General features: G+C 30.5%; 4 protein-coding genes, 1 long non-coding RNA gene and 1 pseudogene across 11 annotated transcripts; 4 read left to right on the top strand and 2 right to left on the bottom strand.

The window, feature by feature from the left end:
• The first annotated feature begins 2,001 nt into the window (after positions 1-2,001).
• Pngl (N-glycanase Pngl) lies at positions 2,002-5,040 on the top strand. 3 transcript variants are annotated; one of them, XM_083102940.1, is made up of 7 exons: positions 2,002-2,232; positions 2,361-2,709; positions 2,883-3,154; positions 3,223-3,441; positions 3,534-3,708; positions 3,817-4,236; positions 4,363-5,040. In XM_083102940.1, exons 2-7 carry the CDS (start codon positions 2,491-2,493, stop codon positions 4,924-4,926), a joined length of 1,869 nt encoding a protein of 622 aa, XP_082959066.1. In that variant the 5' UTR covers positions 2,002-2,232; positions 2,361-2,490; the 3' UTR covers positions 4,927-5,040. The 3 variants fall into 3 exon arrangements, with proteins under 3 accessions (XP_082959066.1, XP_082959068.1, XP_082959069.1); XM_083102943.1 differs by having other exon boundaries at positions 2,006-2,138; XM_083102942.1 differs by having other exon boundaries at positions 2,002-2,709.
• A 454-nt stretch (positions 5,041-5,494) lies between these two features.
• Homer (homer protein) lies at positions 5,495-13,974 on the top strand. Of its 2 annotated transcripts, XM_083102945.1 has the most exons (7): positions 5,495-5,993; positions 6,947-7,103; positions 7,194-7,325; positions 7,409-7,660; positions 7,757-7,903; positions 7,981-8,256; positions 8,360-13,974. In XM_083102945.1, the coding sequence occupies exons 1-7, from the start codon at positions 5,968-5,970 to the stop codon at positions 8,543-8,545; spliced, it is 1,176 nt and encodes a 391-aa protein (XP_082959071.1). In that variant the 5' UTR covers positions 5,495-5,967; the 3' UTR covers positions 8,546-13,974. The 2 variants fall into 2 exon arrangements, with proteins under 2 accessions (XP_082959071.1, XP_082959070.1); XM_083102944.1 differs by having other exon boundaries at positions 7,409-7,903.
• Positions 13,975-14,500: 526 nt separating this feature from the next.
• On the bottom strand, positions 14,501-16,596 carry LOC145973501 (uncharacterized). The gene is made up of 2 exons (XR_014439491.1): positions 16,060-16,596; positions 14,501-14,848 (listed from the first exon to the last, which is right to left on the bottom strand). It is a non-coding gene; the product is annotated as an uncharacterized LOC145973501 (long non-coding RNA).
• On the top strand, positions 16,245-19,968 carry LOC145973494 (annexin B9). Of its 3 annotated transcripts, none has more exons than XM_083102946.1 (7): positions 16,245-16,303; positions 16,865-16,907; positions 17,058-17,439; positions 17,663-17,742; positions 17,823-18,069; positions 18,228-18,409; positions 19,772-19,968. In XM_083102946.1, exons 2-7 carry the CDS (start codon positions 16,878-16,880, stop codon positions 19,820-19,822), a joined length of 972 nt encoding a protein of 323 aa, XP_082959072.1. In that variant the 5' UTR covers positions 16,245-16,303; positions 16,865-16,877; the 3' UTR covers positions 19,823-19,968. The 3 variants fall into 3 exon arrangements, with proteins under 3 accessions (XP_082959072.1, XP_082959074.1, XP_082959073.1); XM_083102948.1 differs by lacking the exon at positions 19,772-19,968 and adding an exon at positions 19,541-19,740; XM_083102947.1 differs by lacking the exon at positions 19,772-19,968 and adding an exon at positions 18,996-19,496.
• Positions 19,154-21,868, bottom strand: LOC145973496 (uncharacterized). The gene is made up of 4 exons (XM_083102950.1): positions 21,138-21,868; positions 20,749-20,856; positions 20,566-20,658; positions 19,154-20,490 (listed from the first exon to the last, which is right to left on the bottom strand). Exons 1-4 carry the CDS (start codon positions 21,232-21,234, stop codon positions 20,276-20,278), a joined length of 513 nt encoding a protein of 170 aa, XP_082959076.1. The 5' UTR covers positions 21,235-21,868; the 3' UTR covers positions 19,154-20,275.
• On the top strand, positions 21,527-24,981 carry LOC145973499 (annexin B9-like; annotated as a pseudogene). Its single transcript, XR_014439488.1, has 6 exons — positions 21,527-22,180; positions 22,352-22,687; positions 22,911-22,999; positions 23,069-23,318; positions 23,468-23,649; positions 24,782-24,981. The product of XR_014439488.1 is annotated as an annexin B9-like (transcript).
• Positions 24,982-24,987: the final 6 nt, after the last annotated feature.

Genomic DNA, 24,987 nt, shown 5'->3' with positions numbered 1-24,987 from the left:
CTTTTTATCGGATTACCGGTATGTCACTCGCGTATCTGCAATTGAATATTTTGAATATTTTCGATTTATTTATCGTCGCGTTTTATCGCGAATTTTAAATCGCTATATATCTTATAAAAATTCGCAGTAATTCGTTCGGTCGCTGAATTGCATATTCACAAACATTACAGATCTCAAATGATTGTTGAAATATTTTCGATTTTCTATATTTACGTGATAATAATTATATCGCGCACGTGTCTATTGAGAGCTTCGATTATTATATTATAAAAATTATACGTATCGCGATCAAATATTCCGCATATTATCGACTTATTTATTTGTCGCGTTTTCTCGTGAATTTTAAATCGCGATTTATCTTATAATTTAATCGTTGACTTATACATTGAAGCTTTATCTTTCCACGTCTTTGAATATTGTTTTTAGTAGTTCGTGCAAAATGCTGGTAGTGCAAATGTTTTCTTCTGTAATTTAAAAGACGATCGATAACTATATTAATGAAAATTATTCGTTCCGTTATTTTCTATTAAACGTGGCCACAACGCGATTTTTAATTATATTTTAAAGCTTATAGAGCTCATTTCTTCTTATTCAGCTAATCAGGCGCGAAATAGGATATGTATTTTATTCTCAATCGTGAAATTCGTATAAAGTCGCGTATATATTAATCGCACATAAATCGGACAGTGAATTTTATGTTCATAAACAATACAGATCACAAATGTTTGCTAAAATATCTTCGTCTGTCAACATTTGTGTGATAATAATTATATCGCACGTGTCTATTGATTCGATTATTATATTATAAAAATTATACGTATCTCGCAATTGTGTGAATATTCGATTATTGTCGATTTATTTATTCGTCGCGTTTTCTCGCGAATTTTAAATCGCAATTTATTTTATAATTTAATCTTTGATTTACATCAAAGCTTGTTCTATCTTTACACGTTTTAAATATTTTTTTTCATGGTCTGCACGAAATGCGTCAATAATGCAAATACTTTGTCTTACAATCGAAGAAATGATCAACAATTTTATTAATGACTCTTTTGATCATGATTATTTACGTTTATACGTTATTTATATAAAACTAATTAAATTCTATTATTCTATGTCGATTATTAATAATAAATATCGCGTAATTAATCATCACTAATCAGTCTTGTCTGTAAAAATTTTTAGTGAATTTTATATTATACGTATACTTTGGACACTTTCGTGTAATAAATTTTATTTTGTATTAAGTTTAAAATTATAGTTTATATTAAATTTGTATTATATTTTGTAATACATATTTCTAATGCATTGTATTTTATATATTCTGCATTAAATTTTGTAATATATATATTTGTAATGTAATTATTTTTATATTACATAATTTAATAATTTGTAATATGTTTTTTATGTAATTGCAAATTAATTCTAATTTACGTTGTATATATTATAATTATGTAATATATATTTTTTATATGTATTATATTCTCTGTTTAAAAACTCTATTAAAAATAATTTAAAAAAATAAAAAAATTTTTCCTCCTCAATTTTTCCTCCCCTGTATCTCCGCTTTAACGAAGGCATTTGCCAGGTGAGGAGGTTTCAGTACTCTCATGAACCTGAAAGCTATGCCGACGGTAACATATGCCGATATTCATATAGTCTATTCTTACATTTAAAATCATTTGGACAACGTATGGGCACACATACATACACATATAGGTAAGTAATTTATAAAAATTATTTTTATAAAAATTATTATTTATCATATTTATATACTATTTTCAAAATAATGATTGTTATACTCTGGTGCTACCGGCATTTCGTGCACATAGCACGGAACAAAACCAGAAATTGTGCACATTATATATTACCCTCTGAGAACATTCATGGACATTGGCTTTGTAGTTCATGTCCACGTTTTCAATGTCCATAGAGGGAGTATCGCTTTCAGAGATCACCTAAAAACAGGCCATGACATCTCTCAGTCTTCTCTCTGATAAGATCGGACTATGAATTCCAGCCTGAGAGGTGTCACGAGTCACGACCACTCGCTCCCTGATCCCTGAAAGCGATACGCCTTCTGTAAACATTAAAAACGTGGACATGAACTACAAAGTGTCCACGAATATTCTCAGAGGGTAATATATAATGTGTACAATTTCTGATCCTATTCCGTGCTATGTGCACGAAATGCCAGTAGCACCAGTAGGCAAGACGCTTATGTATATAAATGTAAATAAATTTTTAATATAGATGAGTTTTGTAGTCCTCTCTGAGAGAGAAAGAGAGAGATAGAGAGAGAGAGGGTATAAAGTGTAGAAGGTTCATACGAGTATTGACATAATCAAGCTTATCTCTAGGTAGCCAATGCCAGCGACATACGAGTCAGCAATAATGATGATACGCCAGATTGGTGAATGTCCGACAATGATATTCAGATAAACAGGTGATCGCGAAATAATTGGATACACGTGTGAGTCTTAATCAAATATGGAGAGCCTAGAACGCTGTGTAAAGTCACTGGAGGAGAATGACAACAACGTGCGCGACGAAGCACGGAAAGCATTATTAAATATCTGTCGTAATGTATTGAGATCGCCGAACAATAACAAGGCACGCGAGGTACGTCTGGATGATGAAGTGGTCGTCGAGAAGCTTCTGCCGGCTATCGGTGCCATGGAGTGTTTGTTCGACGTCGGTTACGTCGAGGTCTGTATTCGAGCCAACGGATATTTTCTGATTTTAATTCTTTTCTACAATTAAAACAATAACAATGTAACGTCTACTAGTTTAATGGCTGTTTTTGTTACCTAAATTTGAATGCTACAAAATATTTTTCATATTTTTTAAACAATCCTTTTTAAATAACAATTATGTAACAGGATGGGGAACGCATATTTTTGCCAGACAACGCATCTCTTTCAAGACTTCAACATTTGTCAAAATTGTTATCTGCTGTGTCAGAGAGCAGATCTGTAACTGAAGACACTGAGGAAAATTCTACAATGCGGAAAGAATTTTTCAAAAGAATTTCTGGACATTTTCACGATGTTTTGCATTATGAAGATCCAAATTTACAAAGAAAGGCCAGAAATGTTATACCAATTAAACAATTAGAAATTGCAGTTATGGAAAAGATGAGAAATATACAAAAGTAATTAAATCATATATGCATTGTTTATAATGGAATTTATGATTGTTTATTATTTATTTTATCTACAGATATTTTAAGTTTAACAATGCGGATAAAAGTGCCTCAATTGAATCTGAGACAGAATTGATGGCTAAAGATTTGCTGCTTGGCGAGCTTTTACATTGGTTTAAGCATGAATTTTTTAAATGGGTTAACAGTCCAAAGTGCTCAAGATGTTCTAGTGAATGTGTATACGAGAGTGTAGTACCATCTACAAATCGTCAATGCTTGAGGATAGAGTTACACAGGTAAGATTTCTTTAAGTATTTCATGTAATGTAAAGGACTGTATATTGCATTGGTAGACCTGCAATATTGTTACAATGTTAATTCAATCTTAGATGTAAAAAATGCAATGTAGTTGTCGAATTTCCTCGTTATTCGCATCCAGAGCCATTATTGATGCTGAGACGCGGTCGTTGCGGAGAATGGGCCAATGTGTTCACACTTTTATGTCGTTCGCTAGATTATGATGCACGGTTTATATGTGATGAGACAGATCACGTTTGGACAGAGGTATATATGAAATACTATAGTAGTTACTTTAGTAGTTTCACGGAATTTATTTTATGGTAAAATCATCTGCTCAGAATTGTTTAGAATTTTTCATTTTCCTATTTTCAGATATGGTCAGCATTAAGCAAGAGATGGATTCACCTAGATCCGTGTGAGAATATAATAGACAAGCCATTAATGTATGAGAAAGGATGGAAAAAGAAATTAACATATATAATAGCCTATTCCAAGGATGAAGTGCAAGATGTCACATGGCGTTATACACGAAATCTTGAAGCCGTCCTGAAAAGGCGGAAAATTTGCAGTGAACAGAGCTTAATACAATTTTTACGATCATTAAGTGATCAACGACAAAATTCGCCGAATTACAGCCGAGTACGCAGAGAATATATCGTCAAGCGGAGTCTGTTGGAGCTTGCTAATATGCTATACATTCCTAATTTACAAAACGAGGATTCCGATGAAACTTACGAAGGGCGGACCTCGGGTTCTCTTCTATGGAGATTAGCACGAGGTGAAACTGAACAGGTATAAATATATTCTAAAATTTTGAAAATATATAAAATGTCATATTTTAAAAATTTATCAAATTCTAATCTAACTATCCATTATTAATTTATCATCATTAATTTCCATATTTACTTCTCTTTCTAGGCCAACATAGAAAAGAATTATATTTGGGATGTTTCTAAATATGGACAAACATTTGAATTGCAATATAATATTGTTAAAGATATATATCATATTGTGCATAACGATGGTACAATATTGGAAAAATCTGGGTGGCAGGAAGGAATAAATACTACAGATGGTGGAATCTTTCGTAAAGTGGAAGATGATTGGAAGATGGTTTATTTAGCACGATCTCCGGATGCACAGTGTGGACGTATTAAATGGACTTTTAAAATTGCAAATTCTGAATTGTATCTAGAGACATTTAATCTAAAAGCTAAATCAGAAGTGTTTCATGAAGCTAATATATCCTGGAAGATTGAAGCTGTTTTTAGTGATGATAAAGTGATTGTCATACCTATTTCTAACTGCAATAGTTTTTATACAGAAGAAGTACAAAAAGCTGTGAAATTAGATATAATTGTAACATTTTCTGGCGGACAAGGTCAACTTGCTTGGCAACATGCTCAACTATTTCGACAAAGTTTAGAGAATATCGAAGAACCATCTATGATAGTTAGTATTCGACTGAAAAATCGCACATAATTTCTACAAGCTGTATGGTTAATGATTGAAGTTTTGTAGGCTAAATTATTTAGAATTTTCTTCCAGTTAAATTTTTTATTATCTAAATATAGTATCTCTCGCATTTTGCATATATTTTCATTAATCTTAATTATCTTTCCTCAATACTATCCTTTCTCATTTCACCAGAATTCAAAGTTCGAAGCGATATAATGAGATCAACAAAATACTTGAAATACTTTGATGTACTTGCTAATTACGAGTATTATTTGAGATGGAACAATCTTCCAATGTTGGAGTTTAAACTTTTAAATCTTTAAATTCTCAGAAATAACTGGAAATTGGAGTTCTCTTTCGATTCGTGTCCTGTTAATTATATCCTATAATATTTTACAGATTTATTACATATATTCGTTTCTAATTTTGTCAATTAACAGAATGCAAAACTTATTTAATTTATTTTGCATTTTTTAAATAGAGAAACTTAACGTTTCCTCTCATCATTTTTTTTTATCTTGCACAGGGCCAGCAGATATCTCGCACGTCCATGATTGCAGCACCGTCCTCAAAGCATAATTGTCGCATCGTTGCGTTAGTACCTTTAAGGCGATTCGAGTACGATCGTGTCGGGTGTGATGTGCGTGCGCGACTTTCCGCGAAGCCTCGTTCGGTGGATTCGGTGAATTTGACAAGTCTCGGAGAGCGGTGAGTCGCGTCGAGAGGTTAACGGCGAATAGCAGAGCCTTTCGTGGAAAATCGATTAAATCCAGGCAGACCGTGTAAAGAGATTCGACTACGTTCATGTCGTCGCGTGATCGTCGCTATACGCTATAGATAGATAGGTAGAGAGAGGAAAGAGGAAGAGAGAGAGAGAGAGGGAGAGAGAGTAGTTCGGCCGATGGCGGCGGCTGTCAACTCGCGGATCTCGCTCTACGCTCGAACGGTTCCCGGCGCTTTCTCGGAAAATCTCGCCTGTTCCGATCTGAAAATAGCCGCCGCGCGCTCGCGTTGAATGCGCGCGACACGATTTATGAGACCGTGCGACTGAGAAGAGCCTCTTATATGACATCGGGCAAGGAAACAATGGGGTAAGTGATTATTCTCCGGCGAAGGATACACACCGCCTTTTAAGGGTGTGTAACGCTCATGTGTATAAGCGATCGCGAATTTTCATCTCGCGCTCCCATGTACGTTGAATTGTTCTTGATACGCCTATCACCGGTGCCTCTATCGTGCCGCACCAACTAGATCGCTTTCGATGTAGGAGACAATGCCCCTGTGCCGATGTAACTGCGTTTCTTCGCAGCATCTGTTCTACGCGTTTTATTTTATCCCGACTTGATTGACAGTTGACAGTATCAATGCGGTATTCCACTCCAATGATGTGCATTCTGGAGTAATTTTTCCTCTCTTTTTTTTATAAAATAATGAAACGAATTAGTCACACTCGTTTCTTGGTAGTAGTTTCTCATTTGTGACATCTGTTTTGCTGTTTTACTAATTAAAGAGAGGAGCCGTATGTTACACAAAAATTGTTCAATAGGCGAAGAAGCTCTAATATTTTTAAGATTTATTTGATATTTAAAATACATAAAAAATATGTACAATATAGACACTTAGGCAGGCTATATTTTAATATAAATATTTCCTGTATTTATGCATTCATACATTTTATTTAAAATTGAGTAATATTCAATTTCTCCTTTATTTTATCATTCAGAAAAATTTATTTTTGTTCTTATATATTTGTGAAATGATATTTTTTGTGATAATATGATATATTGATAAAATATTTAAAATTTTATTTATTAATATATAACTAAATATGAATAAATATTAGTTTTTTTGTAGCAGAAATCTTATTGTATACATATATTTTTCTTCATAATTTTATATTTCAATTCTATAGTATATCTTTGAATATGCATTTGCTTTAATAAGGTCAGATAAAAATAGACACTTTGTATCATATATGTAAGATCATATGTATACACACATATATGTATACACACTCTTCTTTTATTATTTAAATTGATTACAGTGAACAACCAATATTTACGTGCAAAGCGCATGTATTTCACATTGATCCCAAGACAAAACGATCTTGGGTACCTGCATCATCAGCAGCAATATCAGTATCATTCTTTTATGATTCTACCAGAAGTCTGTACAGAATAATATCAGTTGAAGGAACAAAGGTATGATTAAAAGTTGTATTTGTGAGTATAAAAGCAATTTGTAAGCATAGGCTAGTATCTAACATATATGCTCTCTTTTTTTCTCTTTAGGCTGTCATAAATAGCACAATTACACCAAACATGACTTTTACAAAAACGTCACAGAAATTTGGCCAGTGGTCGGATGTCAGGGCGAATACTGTATATGGTTTAGGTTTTGCATCTGAGGCTGAATTAGGAAAGGTTTGTATTTATACTTTGGTTGCAATCTACAGTAAAATATTCTCATATAGCATACTCTCAGAAGAAATATTATTCATCAACAGTTTATCGAGAAATTTCACGAGGTGAAAGAAGCCACAAAACTAGCTAACGCTAAGTTACAGTCGAATAGTTCTTCAGTTACGCCAGCTACCAGTGCGAATGTTAGTCCTATTACATCACGATCGGGTATGCCATCGTCGGAACAAGATCTCATCGATCCGCCAAACTCTTCGATGATTAACTCCAATGTATCAGTATCAAACAACCCGAATCCGAATGCCAATATGATATCCGCTCAGAACAGTGTATCTTCGGTAAGCAGCAGTCCTTTACCTGGTAGTTGTCAGAATAAAGTGGACGATGAATTGAAAAACACAGTCCATTCAAGATCACAGAGTGTTTCTCAGCAGTGTACAGAAAGTCCGCAGCATCAAGGAAAATCGGCGCAACTGAGCTCTACACAAGGTGGACAGTCGGCTGAGGTGCAACTCAAGTACGAGAATGATAGGCTGAAACTTGCTCTAGCTCAGAGTTCTGCTAATGCAAAGAAATGGGAGGTATGTTCAAAAAGATTCTTTTTAGGAATGTAAATGAAAATAACCGATAAAATAATGTAATTGATATTTTATTATAGATTGAATTGACTACCCTCAAAACCAATAATGCAAGATTAACAAGTGCGTTACAAGAATCCACAGCTAATGTTGACGAATGGAAGAGACAGTTACAATTGTATAAAGATGAAAATGCCAAAATAAAAGCTAAATACGCCGATTTAGAAGCTGGAAAAATTGCGGAAGGAAATAGCGAAGCCTTAAGATTGAGAGTTGAAGCATTGGAATGTGAGCTGAGAACGCGAAATGATGAAATCAAAGCTCTCACTATGGCCACTAAGGGTAAAGATCTTGTGGTATGTATATAAAATTTTCTTCTATATTAATACTTTTAGTACGTTAAAGTTAGATTAATCCGACGTATTTGGTTAACAAATATCTCATTTTTGTTTTTGCAAGGCTTTACAAAAGGAGAATACAGAAATTCGCGAAATGTTAAATGTAGTTCATGAACAATTAGAACTTGCATTGAGTGCAAATAAGGTTCAAAAACAAAATTTGGATACATTAAATGCCAGATTAGCTGGTTACATACAAGATTTGGTAACTGTACATCGAGAAATTACAAATACATTGCAAACTTAAGTTTGCATCATAGGAAAACCTAAGAATGCCTTTCTTAGGTCTTTTGTATCTACTGTAAGCACGATGTACGAATGGATGACATAGATTAATAACAAAGGGAGAAGTTCCAAAAAAAAGAAAAAAATACAAAAAAATACAAAAAATTGAATGCAGATTAATCGAGCAGAAAAATTATAGAATACTGAGATAGTCGTCTCTCGAAAATAATACTACAGAAGAGATCGCTCCCCGAGCATGTATTTATATTAAATCGATCTGATCCGTTTAGCATTTGTCTTTAGGAATAAGTTTCGTGCCATAATCGTGCTATTGTTACACGGAATAGGACACTTAACTTTACCATTTGCTTTTCTCCTTCTGACATTCTATGCATTTATGTTTTAAAGAAATGTTCTCTATGATTATATAGTCTTATAAATGCAGTATGGATGCACAGTTACAAATTTGCTTTATGATTACTTTTAAAAATAATTTATTTTAAAAAAGTTATAAAAGAATTTAAATGAATTTTTTTTCTATTAATGAAACAAATAAGTTTTATCTTACAAATTTTTCCATATAAGTTAAGATTATAAGCTCTGCTCATCTCTCAAAGAACTGATTAGTGCTTGTCTGATATTATTTTCTTGAAATTTATATTGCATTTTCTTGCCTTTTGTAACTTGATAATTTTATAGAGAGTTATTACTCACTAAACATTTATATTCTAAATATAATAATTGTTAAAATGTTTTAAAAAAATGTTCATGATTTTTTAAAGTTCATTTTTTTCTCTTTTCATATGTTTCATTCCTCAATCTGTATCTTCTAATATTGATCAGACTAATATTATCAAGATGGAATCTTATATATAGGATGTTTCGTAAAATATGTGGATATCATTAATAGAGAGATATCTCATGGATGAATTTAATAGTGATTTTTTAAGAGAAATTTGAATGAAAATTTAGTATTTTAAGAAGTACAGAGTCAATCAGCATGTTGCATATTGACCAGGTACTGATAGATACGGGTAATACATAAGAAAGAAAAGGATACATTTGCAAACATTGGGATGTATTTAAAAATTTAATATTCTATACGACAATAGAAAAGTTTTTCTTTAAAGTTTGAATATTCTAATAAATACAAAGATTTTTTATTGTAATGTATGATTTTACTGTAATGATGCTTTAAAAATTTTCAAATTTACTCCAATGCTCAAATGTACCCCTGTTTTTCTACGGATAATACAGGGTGTCTAAAAAATACATAATCTTATTTATATTAAGATGGTCAAACAGATAGAAAAAAGTTTATATAAATCTATGTCTTAAATTACTCTATATTAATGAGTTGCAAAAGATTGATCATTTGTTAGCAAAAACTATTCTTTTGCTTTTACAATTTTTTAAATAAGTTAATTAATTCAGAAACAAGTCAGTTATTGTTTACATATCAGCTTACAACATATTATTTATTTTTTTTTTAATAACACAACTTGCAATCAACTTTTATGTAAATTAGTGAACAAATAGAATGAGAGAGAGAATGCTTGTATATATAAATAGAAAAAATATGGACAATAAGAAAAAATCACTTTCAAGCAATTTATATATAAGAGAGAAGAGAGAGAGAAATGTCATGATATATTAATATCTTTTTTATATTTTTTTATCTGCAATTATTTTTTCTAATCTATGCTTTAGATTAAATTTAATATTCTATAATGATATTATAAAATGATTTTTTTTAACTTTTTTACTTTTCTACTACAATTTGGATTTTAGAGTAATTTTAGATGTAAGGCAACATTGAGATAAATATGAAATTTTTGGCAATTTTTAGAGAAAAGATTTGCTCGTATAGTGTAGTTTTTTAACTAATTGAACAAAAATGTCTTCTCTGAAATATTATTTAAGAATCATTGCTTCGCATATCTATAAGATTATCTTTGAATGTTATTGTGCAAAATGTTTTCTTTCTTAATGCTAATTATGCGTGTAATATATCAATGATATATACTACATATAGTATATATCACATGATATATACTATACATTGATATATAAAATGGCATGCGTGTATGATAGTTTTACTCATGTTATGAGTTTTATTTTTTGCTCTTATGAATTAAACATTCATCTTTCTCCCATGAATTCATATATCTAATCATAACATTCAGATAAGTGGATATTTTATGGAAAAATTATTTATCAGTTATCATCAATTTTCCACGATACACTAATTTCTGCAAACATACTCTTTTATGAAACATTTTATGTATGGCTTTTTTTTGCACTGTTGATAGAAGATATTTTGGATGGTAAAGTTAGGTGTCTCACTCTGTAAAGTTCTATAAAAAAAAGCATACGTTTATTGTTGAATTTGCCGTATATGAAAATTCTTATGTATAAAATAACGGCGACTGTCCCGAGTGCGTGTTTGTGAGAGAAATGTTTTCGTAAAAGCGTTCCTGCAAATCCATCTAAATGAAAAAGGCAAGAAAGAAAATGATATTCTTCCAACAAAGATTCTCGATATATCACAAAACATAATATCCGCTTCTTTAAACACATTATCTAATGTTGAAGCATCATCCGCCTCTCACAACTACTGCGTTTCAGCTAACATATGATATATAGAGAGAATAACCCTTCAAGCATCATACGCACTTTTTTTCAATTGCAAATTCTTTGGCTTAAGTGGAAAAGATATTAAAGAAATCAGAAATGAAAGAAAATGCAGTGAGTTTGATACATCTTGTACATACATTAATTTTAGTTCTTGAATCCTGCAGTACTTGTGTGTGGCATACCATTGGAAGATTTATTATCTATGCTTGCTTATTAATAATTATCATTAATTTTATATCATTGAAATCGCATTTGATGTTAGATTAATAATGTTTTTATTTTAAAGACGTTTGTGGTGCAATTTATATAAAATCTGAGACTGTACACAGTGTGCAGTGCTGGAGGATTTAAAGCAATGTTATATTTATCAATGAAACTATATATATATAATCTTGTTATTAGAGAATTTATTTATATTTAAGAAACTATATATATTTAGTTTTTATTTTGCATATTAAAATACTCTTTATAGATATTATTTTATCTTTTTATATTATGTGAAAATGTTATTGTATGTATACTTCATATTTTTAATATGTATATCCATCATGTTTCTTTTATTAGAACAGTTGTTATTCAATATCGATTTTCGAATTAATCTACAGGCGAATAATCAACGTTTTATATACGTATAATATACAATGTTATAGAAATACTTTCCATGACATATGTATTGAAATTAATAATTGTTGCATGAATCATAACGCGTATATTTACAATCAAATGATTATGTGCACTAGTATCGAATCTATTGGAAAATTACATAATAATTATGTGAAAATTATGTTAATAATTTTAAGATGTGGATTTATATAGTCTTCTTTGCAAATTGCATTTTTATACAAAAATTTATAATGAATGTAGAATGTGTTTTATAACATTTTCTTACTGTATGAACATTTAGAGACTATTATTATTATTATTATTATTATTATTATTATTATTATTATTATTATTATTATTATTATTATTATTATTATTATTATTATTATTATTATTATTATTATTATTGTGGAAAGCATTACTATTGTCATTGCTATTGCACTGCTATTTTGACTATTGCAATTGCTGCTATTATTAAGTCACTCTCTTATTTTACCATTACTGTCGCTCACACAAATCTCTTTCTCTCTCTATATCTCTTATTAATATTTTCATTATATATCATTATTTAAAATTATATATTATTATATATTATTATATATATAAGTAGCATTGCTGCATTAGAGATATTTTTAACCAGTGTTACAAATACATTGCTTTAATTTGTGTGTGTGTGCGCTTGCAAAAATGTTTAATAGTCAAATATATAAAACATATCAAAATGCCACGATTAGCGTAATATGCATTTCTCGAATTTGCTTTCTTTTTTATTTCTTAAATTTAGGCACTCTCTCATAACAAATCATAATTATTCCATGAATATAATTAACAAAATCTATATATTTAACATTAGTAATATTTAGTAAAAAGATCCTGATTATATGACGAAACTAATTCGATTATATTCATATTGTTCTTACATATATCATTTCTCTTTATCATCAATGATTTATATTGAGATTTAGGATGTCAGATATCGTATAGAATCGTTATCAATGTTTTGACTATATAAGGTAGTTTGTCATTAATGGTACGACCAGAGAAGGTTTTATTTGAAAAAATAAATCGAAAAGTATATAGAGTAGAATTTTTTTTATATTAAATGTCGTTTTTGAGATGTTCAAATTTAAACAAAAAGAAAAATTAGAAAATTGATAATTTCTCTGTCTCACAGCTTGTATAGTTTATTAATCAGAAAATATTAATATGTTATCCATTTAGATTAAAAGTTTATATAGCTTATTTAAAAATATCACTCTTTATTACTCTTTTGGATAAGTTAAATCTTTTTAATCATATTTAAATTCTGTAGTAAAAATGAAAGCTCTAACATTTTTCTGAATTATAAGTGGCTAAAAACAAAAACATTTTTGTTTTTAATAATAAAATTTTATATAATGAAACTTTAACTTAGAATTTGATTATAAAAATATAATAATAATAATAAAGTATATTTAATACTTTATTATTATATATATATACTATAATATACATAATTAGAATTTTTTTAATATTGGAAAATGTAATGGCACTTCAACATTTTTACTAAGGAAAGAACGTCTTCAAATTCGTCAATTGTTAAGATCAAAGCCGCGTATATGTATTGCGGAACACCTTATATAGTCAAAAAATTAGATAAGAAGATATGTGTATGTTTCGAAGATGTGTGTATAACGTAGTTCCTTGCGACGCACAATTTAGAATCAACGAGACTCATTTCGACGTATTTGACAAAAATTTTTCAGTATGTAATATGTATCGATTTTCTTTTATAAATTCTTTTATGTGTTGATAATATATATTTTATTGTTAAAAAATTACGGATTATATTTTACAAAATGTAAGAAATTCACATTATCGAGATATTATTCATTTACAAATGATAACATTCAGCTCGCATATTCTTGGCTGTACTATAATTGTATAGTACAGACATATAAGGGAACGATTCGCACAAGAAGTCTGAACGATTCTCTCAAAGCGGTAAAAGTGATAAAGGAAAAAGAATCTAGACAAATTTTTAGTAGATAATTAGATAAGACAAGTGCAAGATGTGCTAGAGAATGCACTTTTTATCGTACTGACAGTATATATATATATATGTATGTATTGAAAAAAATGTTGAGGAGATGGATTTTCAATTTGAGGAATTGGAAATGAAAGCCTCGCTTGCCATATGTAATCTTAATAAAACATTTTCAGACGGCTCCACATCAAGTTTCTTTTCTCCAAAATCATAATCCAAATCATTTTTTTTGAACAAATCTTTCTCGAATATTTTTTTAAATGTTTTTTTAATCCCATGGTATCAGATTAAATTTATCAAGTTCTCTTTCAATGCGTCATTGGATTTTTATTGTAATGTGAAATGAATAAATATTCTGAATAAGCATGCATGTTATGCAAGTGACATCATACAATGCATAAAAGGTGTCACAGACGATCAGAAAAATGACATTTCCATCGAATTTAACGATATTGGAAGCTCGACAAAATTTATAATATTCGCTAAGAATATATTATATATTTTGATATAATATTTATTCATTATTACTCCAATCTCTGACTACAATTCTGGCCTAAACTTTCGAGACTCTATATATGTGCTAATTCTGTTACGCATTCTGCATGTTCAAGAGCGTCACGATCTGTTCTCATTCAATGAAGGATTATGAATCATATAAAGTGCTCTTTTCATGAGTAATATTATTCATTGAGAAATGAAGGAAGTACGTAATAAAAGTTCCATTTTACATTTTATTAAAATTTATATGTACGTAAAATATATATTGACGTGCAAATTTTAGTGATAACATAATTGTTTTCATTATTTCCAATCGATCTTGTACGGCGTCAGTCTGGCGAGCAACGATTCACTCACCATCTCATCCTTTGGCTCTACTACAGGATACTCCGTTCCTACGTCATTGTTCGGTGCTACGTCGTCAGCCCCACCAAAGTGAACGTTATCTTTCTCTCTCTCTCTCTTCCTCAACGTTGTCCTTAATATCTCGCCGCTGTCAGAACAGTTTCCACGCAGTTAGCAAAGTATTCACATTCGTGCACAACGCGACGAAGAATCATTCTGAAAGCAACCGGCATTCTCTGTAAATTGTCAGTGGAACTAATATATATACATTAATGTAAGTAAAATTATTTAATATAATCGATGTAATTAGTCGACACGCGAACATATCAGTTGTCATTATCATATCATTAATTAGTACATTATGCTCCATTTGTTTGATAATATTGGACAGTCAAAATCTAAATGTGATTAAAATATAATCACTGTTTTTACTTATAGAGATTAACAGCTTGCTCTTTATCGACAATATGAATAAACAGAATACTTATCTTTCTGTTTTCATAATTTAACATTCGAAAAAAATTAATATAAAAAATTGTAGATTAAATTTATAAAAACAATTTTTTTTTCTATAAAATAAGGATTTCTAATTTAATTCAAAATTCATCGCGCTATTTAATCAACATTTTTCTTAGCGATCTCGAAATTTAATATCTAATATTTTTTAGTAATTTAATCTCTCGCTATGCACATTAATTTTTTTTAAATATTAAATATTATTTTGAGTATTGTAATCATTTTTAGTTGTTAGAAGAACACGTCATTAAAATCGTATGAATCATTCTGAGAACTGGAATTTGTGAGCAACAGAAATGTTATGCTATACTTCCGCCATCTCGGCAATTATATTTAATAATTATTTTGCACTTTGGATTTTCTATTCTTATTAAAGATTTGTAATTTATCATTTCGCATTAAAAAATCAAAATTATAAGAAACTGAACAATCGGTATCGATTTTATACTTCTTGTACTAAATCTATCCTAATAATCTTGGCGTCGTATTGTCTTGATGCAAAACTAATAGCTTTACCAAGAGTTGTTTTTGAAAACATTTTTAACACTTTCAACAAAAACGAAAAATAAAAATTAAAAATTGCAATTGATCCTAAATTGATAAAAATAAAGAAAAACAAGACACATAATAAAAACAAAAATATTAAAATTAAAGTAAATTTATTCAATTCGACATTATTAATAATTAAGGTATTATGATTAATTTAACGTTGTTAATAATTAATATTGATAAGTATAAAAAAAGTACACGGCTATATAGTACTTATAATATGAAAATTGTTTTTTTCAATACTTTTCCTGTTCCTTATTTTTTGCGCATTTTTTCTTTAAGAAAAATGATTGGAAATGATTGTTAGATTCTTTTTAAATTAAAATATTATTTCGCATTTAAAAACTAGCCGTGAAACTTACCGGAATCGATATCGATTTCATCTATTTCGCATTATGTCATGAAAAATTCGGCAAAAAATATCGAACTGTCGGTGCCTCGGTTGTCTTCATTGTAAGTGGATATAAAACACGTATTGCCCCACCAACGAATTCCTTTCCTCTTCTCTTCTGTGCTGCTTCTCGTCGACGGAGAACGTCTTACAAACCGTTAGTCGGTTACCAGCTACCAGAACCGATACCGGAAAGAACGTATCCGTCAAAAAAGGTAAAACAAGCCACACCCCAAGTGTCACTTTGCCGGCCTGATCAATATTATCTTGCGGCATCTTGCGAAATAACATGCCTTCATCATCATCATTGTAATCTCCTAAATCATAAAGTGAACATACAATTATTTTGATAGTCGTTAAGTAATAAGCAAATGGATGTAGCGCCTTACACGATGAGATCATCGTCAATAACGTGACGTATCCGAAATGAGTCAAGGACAAACTGCCGCATCGTCGGATCGCACGATTTACATGGATTAATCATGACAGATGAGAGTTATCAGCATGCGTAGATACTCTTAATATAATTTTATAACGATATAAATATAATTTTATTACGATTTACATAATTAAAAACACTATGATATAAATTTTAATTGAACACAGCAATTATTTTTATTTTTCTAAAGATCATAGATTAATGCTTTAGTATCGTTTTAAATAGTTAAATAATATATTTAAAAATTAAATATACATGCATGTTAAAAAATTTGAAAAAAATTACTTCATTATATTTGATATAAAATAATATCGAATAATATTAATAATGTTTTCAGATAATCAGTCAAGATGGCAAGTACTCAGTATTATCACGTACAGGTATTTATGTTAATATCTTAGCGAGATTTAAATAGAATAGTGAACGTAACATAATGATTCATCTCATCGTTTCAATTTTTTGCCGGTATGAGTGGATGATTTTTTACAAAGATTATTGCAATATTTTTAAGATACAATAAATGCTCCTAGTGTACGCCCACCATATATCCGGCCGATCCCTTCAATGCTGAGGAAGATGCCACTCTCATACGAACCGCCATGAAGGGTTTCGGGACTGACGAACAGACAATCATCGATGTTCTGGCTCATCGGGGCATCATCCAACGATTGGAGATCGCCGACAAATTCAAGACGATGTACGGCAAGGACCTCGTCTCCGAGCTGAAGTCGGAATTGTCGGGAAATTTCGAGAATGCCATCTGCGCCTTGATGACACCTCTTCCCGAATTGTATGCTAGGGAATTGCACGATGCCATTTCCGGTATGGGTACTGACGAAGGTGCACTTATCGAGGTTTTGGCGTCTCTGAGCAATTACGGTATCAAGACGATATCGGCTGTTTACAAGGAATGTAAGTAGTCATAGTAATATAAATAGATTAAAAGCGTTTATGCAGAGCATTTTCTAAAGAGCTGTTTGCTCTTATTTTAGTATTTTTTGTATGTGAAGTAGAAATGTTATCTAAACAAATTTGAAAACTACGATTTTCACTTCGAATAATTAAGAATATATTGTATTTCTTTTTATATTTATCTATAAATTCTGACCTATATGTATTTAATTTATCTTGCTAGTGTACGATAAAGAATTGGAGGACGACCTCAAGAGTGATACTTCCGGTTACTTCAAGAGGCTTTTGGTATCGTTGTCCTGTGTGAGTAATAATTGATAAATAGCGCGCATTCATTTTGTTAGTGTTTTTCTCTATTCTTTAATAAACAATCGGATATATAGGCCAGTAGAAATGAGAATACTGACGTCGATGAGGAGGCCGCGCTTCAGGATGCCGAGAAACTTCTCAACGCGGGTGAAGGACAATGGGGTACCGATGAAAGCACTTTCAATGCAATTCTCATCACTAAGAGTTATCCCCAATTGCGAAGAACTTTTAAGGAATATGAACGTATCGCCGGGGATAGTTTGGAGAACGCTATTAAGCGAGAATTTTCTGGTGCTCTCGAGGACGGTTACTTAGCTGTGGGTAAGAAAAGTGATTAAATTAGCTATGCAAAAGAATCTATTTGCTATTACTCGCGCCTCTCTTCGCTAATTTAGTCTCTCGAAATATTTGATTCTTCTCTTAATGTTATCCGTCTATTTTTACCGTTTTCAAAGTATATAAACGAGTTTCTTTTTCAGTGAAATGTGCTCGCGACAAGACTGCTTATTTTGCGGAAAGACTATACAAAGCTATGCGCGGATTTGGTACCACCGATTCGACATTAATACGCATAATTATAACACGATCGGAGATCGATTTGGGCGATATTAAAGAGACTTACGAAAGACTTTACGGGAAATCTCTTGCAGAAGCGATCGATGTAAGTGAGATATGCTGCTTCGTGCAATTGTAATAATTTTATTTGAGAATAGCTCTTTCATTTTTACAACTTCTTCATTTTGTTTCCATAGTGATATAAAATTTTGATATAAAACATAAATAATTCACAGAATATAAAATTTGGATCTCTTTTAAATAGATTCTTTAATTTACTTCTTTCATTTTGTTCAGTTGAAATTGAACTTTATTTTCAGCGCTTCTATAGCTTTTATATATTTATTAATTTAAAATAATAATGCTTTTTATCTCTGTATAAAAAATGTATTAAGTTACGCATGTCATATTTAATTTCATCCTTTCTCACATTCGTATACAACGCACTTCCTTAACTCGTGATCAATAAAAGTTACGTTTATAGTCACTGAACTAAACAACAATAATAATTAATAATAATTCATTAACTCACGTGTAATTTATTAAGTCGTGCTGACTCTCAGCATTGCATATAACGTTTATAGTCACTGAACTAAACAACAATAATAATTAACAACGATTCATTAACTCACGTGTAATTTATTAACTCGCGCTGACTCTCAGCATTGCATATAACTTTCCATAAATTTCAGGACGACTGTTCAGGCGACTACAAGAGACTCTTGCTTACCCTTCTCGGATGAAAATATTTCGATAGTACGCAACACTCCCTTATATCGAAAACCTACTTCAGTGTCCCGGAAATTATATATATCATATAACGTTTTGTTACATTATACAAAGACCTTGGTTAATTTAGTTTATTATATTTTGTTGGTCGTTAATAGTGAATATAGTGTTATTCGTGTTATTTATATTTTGCGCTTTATCAGAGTAATGCAACATCTGAAAAACGTTATTATAAAATAACAAGAGAGTGTTATTTATAAAATAACATGAGTTTCTGTAAAGATCGAAAATTAAAAATCGATCTATTGATTGGCACTGTATACTAGCACAAGTAAATTGTTGATCGAAACGAAAAATTTGTCCCTCTTTGCACTAATACTATTAATTACTATCAATCTCTGACTGCATGCACGCTTGTATCAGTAACATATACATAAATACATAAATGTCTATATTTGCCTTGAGTTGATGCTAGCTTTAACTTTCCCACATTATTTTGCATTTACAGAACGACTGCAGCGAAGACTTTAAGCGGCTTCTGATCGCGTTATTGAATTAAAGAGATCGAGAAGAATAATTTCTGTTACTAAGAGCCCAATTAGACATTTCGCTCGTCAATAATATAAAGCATGCATATGAAAAATATACATTTTATCTGCAATTAATGTATACTTTCGCAAATAAACTTTTAGTTTATTTCACTGATAACACTGGAGAATATTTTTGTTTTCTTTTCCAGAACGATTGCACTGCCGAATGGAAAAGACTATTGATAGCAATGTTGAATTAAAAATAGTTATAATTATATGAATAATTATAACTAACATAGTTATAACATGAGGGAATATACATGAAGGAGAGAATAAAAATAGTGTTTGAGACAATGGTTATACATGAGATAAATATACAAAACTAATAAATATACATACACTTGTACTATTATTCCATTTATTATGTAATACTTATATAATAATTTATAAAATTACAAAAAAATATATATATATATATATTTTGCAAAAATACAAAATTATTATAAAGACGGGTAAGATCTTATGTCAAAATAAACACACATAAGTAACATAAATACACATTAGTGTATTTTTTAGAATAATAAAAAAGCTATCAGATCTTACTATCTTATTGTTACATCTTCAAATAAATATTAAGCATTACGTAAATATGAAACAAAAAAAAATGGTATATTATATGTAAATTCAGATATTGTATTCAATTCAATATATAACTATACTATAATCACATTAGGTGATATGGAATATTTAAGCATACTGCCAATGCAACCTAACTCTAATTTATAGATTTCAAACTTCATAATTTTTCCTAAAATTTCAAAACATGCATGAAATCCATTAGAATCTACATCTATGTCATAGATTTGTAAGCAAATATCAAAAACTGAACCCACAAAATTTCCTACACAGATAGGTGGTGCGTCTTTAACTGGAAAAATATATATTTATTAAAATATAATAACTAAAATTGCATATCTCTATTTGACTTGTAATTGAATGTTACCTGTAACTGTCTCATTAATAAGAGTAACATTGTTGTATGTTAATGTAATTGAAATCCCATAATCATGATCCAAATAGCTTGCATTTCCACATACTATATGAAAATAAAGTCTCAATAAGATGCAACACATAAATTAATATTAAGCAACTAATAGCATTGCATAGCTTAAGAATATTTACTCACATGTTCCATTTAAAGAAACTACATCCCATTCTATAAATTGACAGCATCCACAATAATATTTATTAATACATTCGCAACTATTATCATATGTTATTGGAGAAGATTTATCTAAAGAAAAGAAAAAGAAAGATATCTAAAATAAAAAACTAGAAACTTGCAAAGTAGAGAAATCTAAAATTAGCTTGCAAAGTAGTTTAATTTTCTAGATACTTTATTTTAATTCATAAGAATTAAATAGAATATTGTATGCGAAATTTTTTTTTAATAAATATAGTATTCTTAATAAAAATACGTACTATTATAAAAAATATTTAATAAAAAGATATTATAAACGCCTATATATAAATATATATTTTTTTTTGCGTTATACATATATATTCAATACATACTGATATGCAGTGTCCTAGGGTATACACCTTCCGAATAAAAGAATAATGATAAGACGATGCAAATACGCATAATATTAATGCAATGTAACTGTTTCATATTTTTATTTCCTATATTGTCGTGATAATTATAAAATTGCTTCAGATACTCTGTATAGCACCGTATACTTTAAACTTCACCGTTTGAATGACCTTATCCTGTTTGTCCTTTATCTTTATCCTATATCGTATCATTTTTCTATTTTGAAATTTAAACAACGAGAAACATAGGGGGAGAGATTCTGAAATGCTTTTGGAGTTCCGCGCAGAGATTTGTTCCTTGTAGTTGAACTTGCACTTTTTCTTATCCCTTCTCTTTCCTTCAACTTCTATCACACATATATCCATGTCATATTTAGTGCAGAAAATTCAGCTACAAGGAACAAATCTAGCAGCGATCAAATGTTTTCAATATGACTGCTATTATAGAGATGGAAGAAACTGTGTACAAACGAAGGAGAAAAAAGAAAACATGGACGAAAAAAGCGAAAGCAGAAAAATGCGCGTGCCGAATGAAATATCAGAGAGCGCGATAGAACATATAATATGCGAACATAATCGTCGTAACCGTCGTTAAGTAACAAGCAAATGGATGTAGCGCCTTACACGATGAGATCGTCCATAACATGACGTGTATCTGAAATGAATCAAGGACAAACTATCGCATCGTCGGATCGCACGATTTACATGGATTAATCATGACAGATGAGTTATCAGCGCGCGTAGATACTCTTAATATAATTTTATAACGATATAAATATAATTTTATTATGATTTACATAATTTAAAACACTATGATACAAATTTTAATTAAACACCGCAATTATTTTTATTTTTCTAAAGATCACAGATTAATGCTTTAGTATCGTTTTAAATAGTTAAATAATATATTCCAACATTAAATATACATGTATGTTAAAAAGTTTGAAAGAAAATTATTTAATTATATTTAATATAAAATAATCGAATAATATTAATAATGTTTTCAGATAATTTCAGTCAAGATGGCAAGTACTCAATATTATGTCGTACAGATATTTATGTTAATATCTTAGCGAGATTTAAATAGAATAGCGAATGTAACATAATGATTCATCTCATCGTTTTTTGCCGGCATGAGTAGATGATCTTTTACAAAGATTTTTGCAATATTTTTAAGATATAATAAATGCTTCTAGTAAACGCGCGCGCGCCCATCGCTATGAAGGATTTCGGGACTGACGAACAGACAATCATTGATGTTTTCGCTCATCGAGGGATCGTCCAACGATTGGAGATCGCCTACAAATTCAAGACGATGTACGGCAAGGACCTCGTCTCCGAGCTGAGGTCGGAATTGTCCGGAAATTTCGAAAACGCCATTTGCGCCCTGATGCCATCTTTTCCCGAACTTTATGCTAAGGAATTGCTCGATGCCTTTTCCAGTATGGGTACTGACGAAGGCGCACTTATCGAGGTCTTGGCGTCTCTGAGCAATTACGGTATCAAGACGATATCGGCTGTTTACAAGGAATGTAAGTAGTCATAGTAATATAAATAGATTAAGAGCTTTTATGCAGAGCATTTTCTAAAGAGCTTTTTGCCCTTATTTTAGTATTTTTTGTATGTGAAGTAGAAATGTTATCTAAACAAGTTTGAAAACTACGATTTTCACTTCGAATAATTAAGAATATAGTGTATTTCTTTTTATATTTTTCTATAAATTCTGATCTATATGTATTTAATTTATCTTACTAGTATACGATAAAGAATTGGAGGACGACCTCAAGAGTGATACTTCCGGTCACTTCAAGAGGCTTTTAGTATCGTTGTCCTGTAATTGATAAGTTGATAAATACGTGCATTCATTTCGTTAGTGTTTTTCTCTATTCTTTAATAAACAATCGGATATATAGGCCAGTAGGAACGAGAATACTGACGTCGATAAGAAGGCCGCGCTTCAGGATGCCGAAAAACTTCTCAACGCGGGTGAAGGACAATGGGGTACCGATGAAAGCACCTTCAATGCAATTCTCATTACTAAGAGTTATCCCAATTGCGAAGAACTTTTAAGGAATACGAACATGTCGCCGGGGACAGTTTGGAGAACGTTATTAAGCGAAAATTTTGCTCTCGAGGACGGTTACTTAGCTGTGGATAAGAAAAGTGATTAAATTAGCTATGCAAAAGAATCTATTTGCTATTACTCGCGCCTCTCTTCGCTAATTTAGTCTCTCGAAATATTTGATTCTTCTCTTAATGTTATCCGTCTATTTTTACCGTTTTCAAAGTATATAAACGAGTTTCTTTTTCAGTGAAATGTGCTCGCGACAAGACTGCTTATTTTGCGGAAAGACTATACAAAGCTATGCGCGGATTTGGTACCACCGATTCGACATTAATACGCATAATTATAACACGATCGGAGATCGATTTGGGCGATATTAAAGAGACTTACGAAAGACTTTACGGGAAATCTCTTGCAGAAGCGATCGATGTAAGTGAGATATGCTGCTTCGTGCAATTGTAATAATTTTATTTGAGAATAGCTCTTTCATTTTTACAACTTCTTCATTTTGTTTCCATAGTGATATAAAATTTTGATATAAAACATAAATAATTCACAGAATATAAAATTTGGATTTCTTTTAAATAGATTCTTTAATTTACTTCTTTCATTTTGTTCAGTTGAAATTGAACTTTATTTTCAGCGCTTTTATAGTTTTTATATATTTATTAATTTAAAATAATAATGCTTTTTATCTCTGTATAAAAAATGTATTAAGTTACGCATGTCATATTTAATTTCATCCTTTCTCACATTCGTATACAACGCACTTCCTTAACTCGTGATCAATAAAAGTTACGTTTATAGTCACTGAACTAAACAACAATAATAATTAATAATAATTCATTAACTCGCGCTGACTCTCAGCATTGCATATAACGTTTATAGTCACTGAACTAAACAACAATAATAATTAACAACAATTCATTAACTCACGTGTAATTTATTAACTCGCGCTGACTCTCAGCATTGCAAATAACTTTCCATAAATTTTAGGACGACTGTTCAGGAGACTGTTCAGGACGACTACAAGAGACTCTTGCTTACTCTTCTCGGATGAAAATATTTCGATAGTACGCAACACTCCCTTATATCGAAAACCTACTTCAGTGTCCCGGAAATTATATATATCATATAACGTTTTGTTACATTATACAAAGACCTTGGTTAATAATAAATTTAGTTTATTATATTTTGTTGGTCGTTAATAGTGAATATAGTGTTATTCGTGTTATTTATATTTTGCGCTTTATCAGAGTAATGCAACATCTGAAAAACGTTATTATAAAATAACAAGAGAGTGTTATTTATAAAATAACATGAGTTTCTGTAAAGATCGAAAATTAAAAATCGATCTATTGATTGGCACTGTATACTAGCACAAGTAAATTGTTGATCGAAACGAAAAATTTGTCCCTCTTTGCACTAATACTATTAATTACTACCAATCTCTGACTGCATGCACGCTTGTATCAGTAACATATACATAAATACATAAATGTCTATATTTGCCTTGAGTTGATGCTAGCTTTAATTTTCCCACATTATTTTGCATTTACAGAACGACTGCAGCGAAGACTTTAAGCGGCTTCTGATCGCGTTATTGAATTAAAGAGATCGAGAAGAATAATTTCTGTTACTAAGAGCCCAATTAGACATTTCGCTCGTCAATAATATAAAGCATGCATATGAAAAATATACATTTTATCTGCAATTAATGTATACTTTCGCAAATAAACTTTTAGTTTATTTCACTGATAACACTGG

Source organism: Camponotus vicinus, unplaced genomic scaffold, assembly GCF_025532165.1.
Source record: "Camponotus vicinus isolate PSW18456_S1 unplaced genomic scaffold, iyCamVici1.0 SCAF_6, whole genome shotgun sequence".
Lineage (NCBI taxonomy): Eukaryota > Metazoa > Arthropoda > Insecta > Hymenoptera > Formicidae > Camponotus > Camponotus vicinus.
This window is presented reverse-complemented; position numbering and strand designations above follow the sequence as displayed.

Coding starts and splice junctions, on each gene's coding strand:
- Pngl (XM_083102940.1), top strand. CDS start 2,491: ATGGAGAGCCTAGAACGCTGTGTAAAGTCACTGGAGGAGAATGACAAC. Junction 2,710..2,882: donor TCGACGTCGGTTACGTCGAG/GTCTGTATTCGA, acceptor ATTATGTAACAG/GATGGGGAACGCATATTTTT. Junction 3,155..3,222: donor AAGATGAGAAATATACAAAA/GTAATTAAATCA, acceptor TTTTATCTACAG/ATATTTTAAGTTTAACAATG.
- Homer (XM_083102944.1), top strand. CDS start 5,968: ATGACATCGGGCAAGGAAACAATGGG. Junction 7,104..7,193: donor TATCAGTTGAAGGAACAAAG/GTATGATTAAAA, acceptor TTTTCTCTTTAG/GCTGTCATAAATAGCACAAT. Junction 7,904..7,980: donor CTAATGCAAAGAAATGGGAG/GTATGTTCAAAA, acceptor ATTTTATTATAG/ATTGAATTGACTACCCTCAA.
- LOC145973494 (XM_083102946.1), top strand. CDS start 16,878: ATGGCAAGTACTCAGTATTATCACGTACAG. Junction 16,908..17,057: donor CTCAGTATTATCACGTACAG/GTATTTATGTTA, acceptor AAATGCTCCTAG/TGTACGCCCACCATATATCC. Junction 17,743..17,822: donor TTTTGGTATCGTTGTCCTGT/GTGAGTAATAAT, acceptor TCGGATATATAG/GCCAGTAGAAATGAGAATAC.
- LOC145973496 (XM_083102950.1), bottom strand. CDS start 21,234: ATGAAACAGTTACATTGCATTAATATTATGCGTATTTGCATCGTCTTA. Junction 20,857..21,137: donor CCCTAGGACACTGCATATCA/GTATGTATTGAA, acceptor TCTTTTCTTTAG/ATAAATCTTCTCCAATAACA. Junction 20,659..20,748: donor AGTTTCTTTAAATGGAACAT/GTGAGTAAATAT, acceptor ATTTTCATATAG/TATGTGGAAATGCAAGCTAT.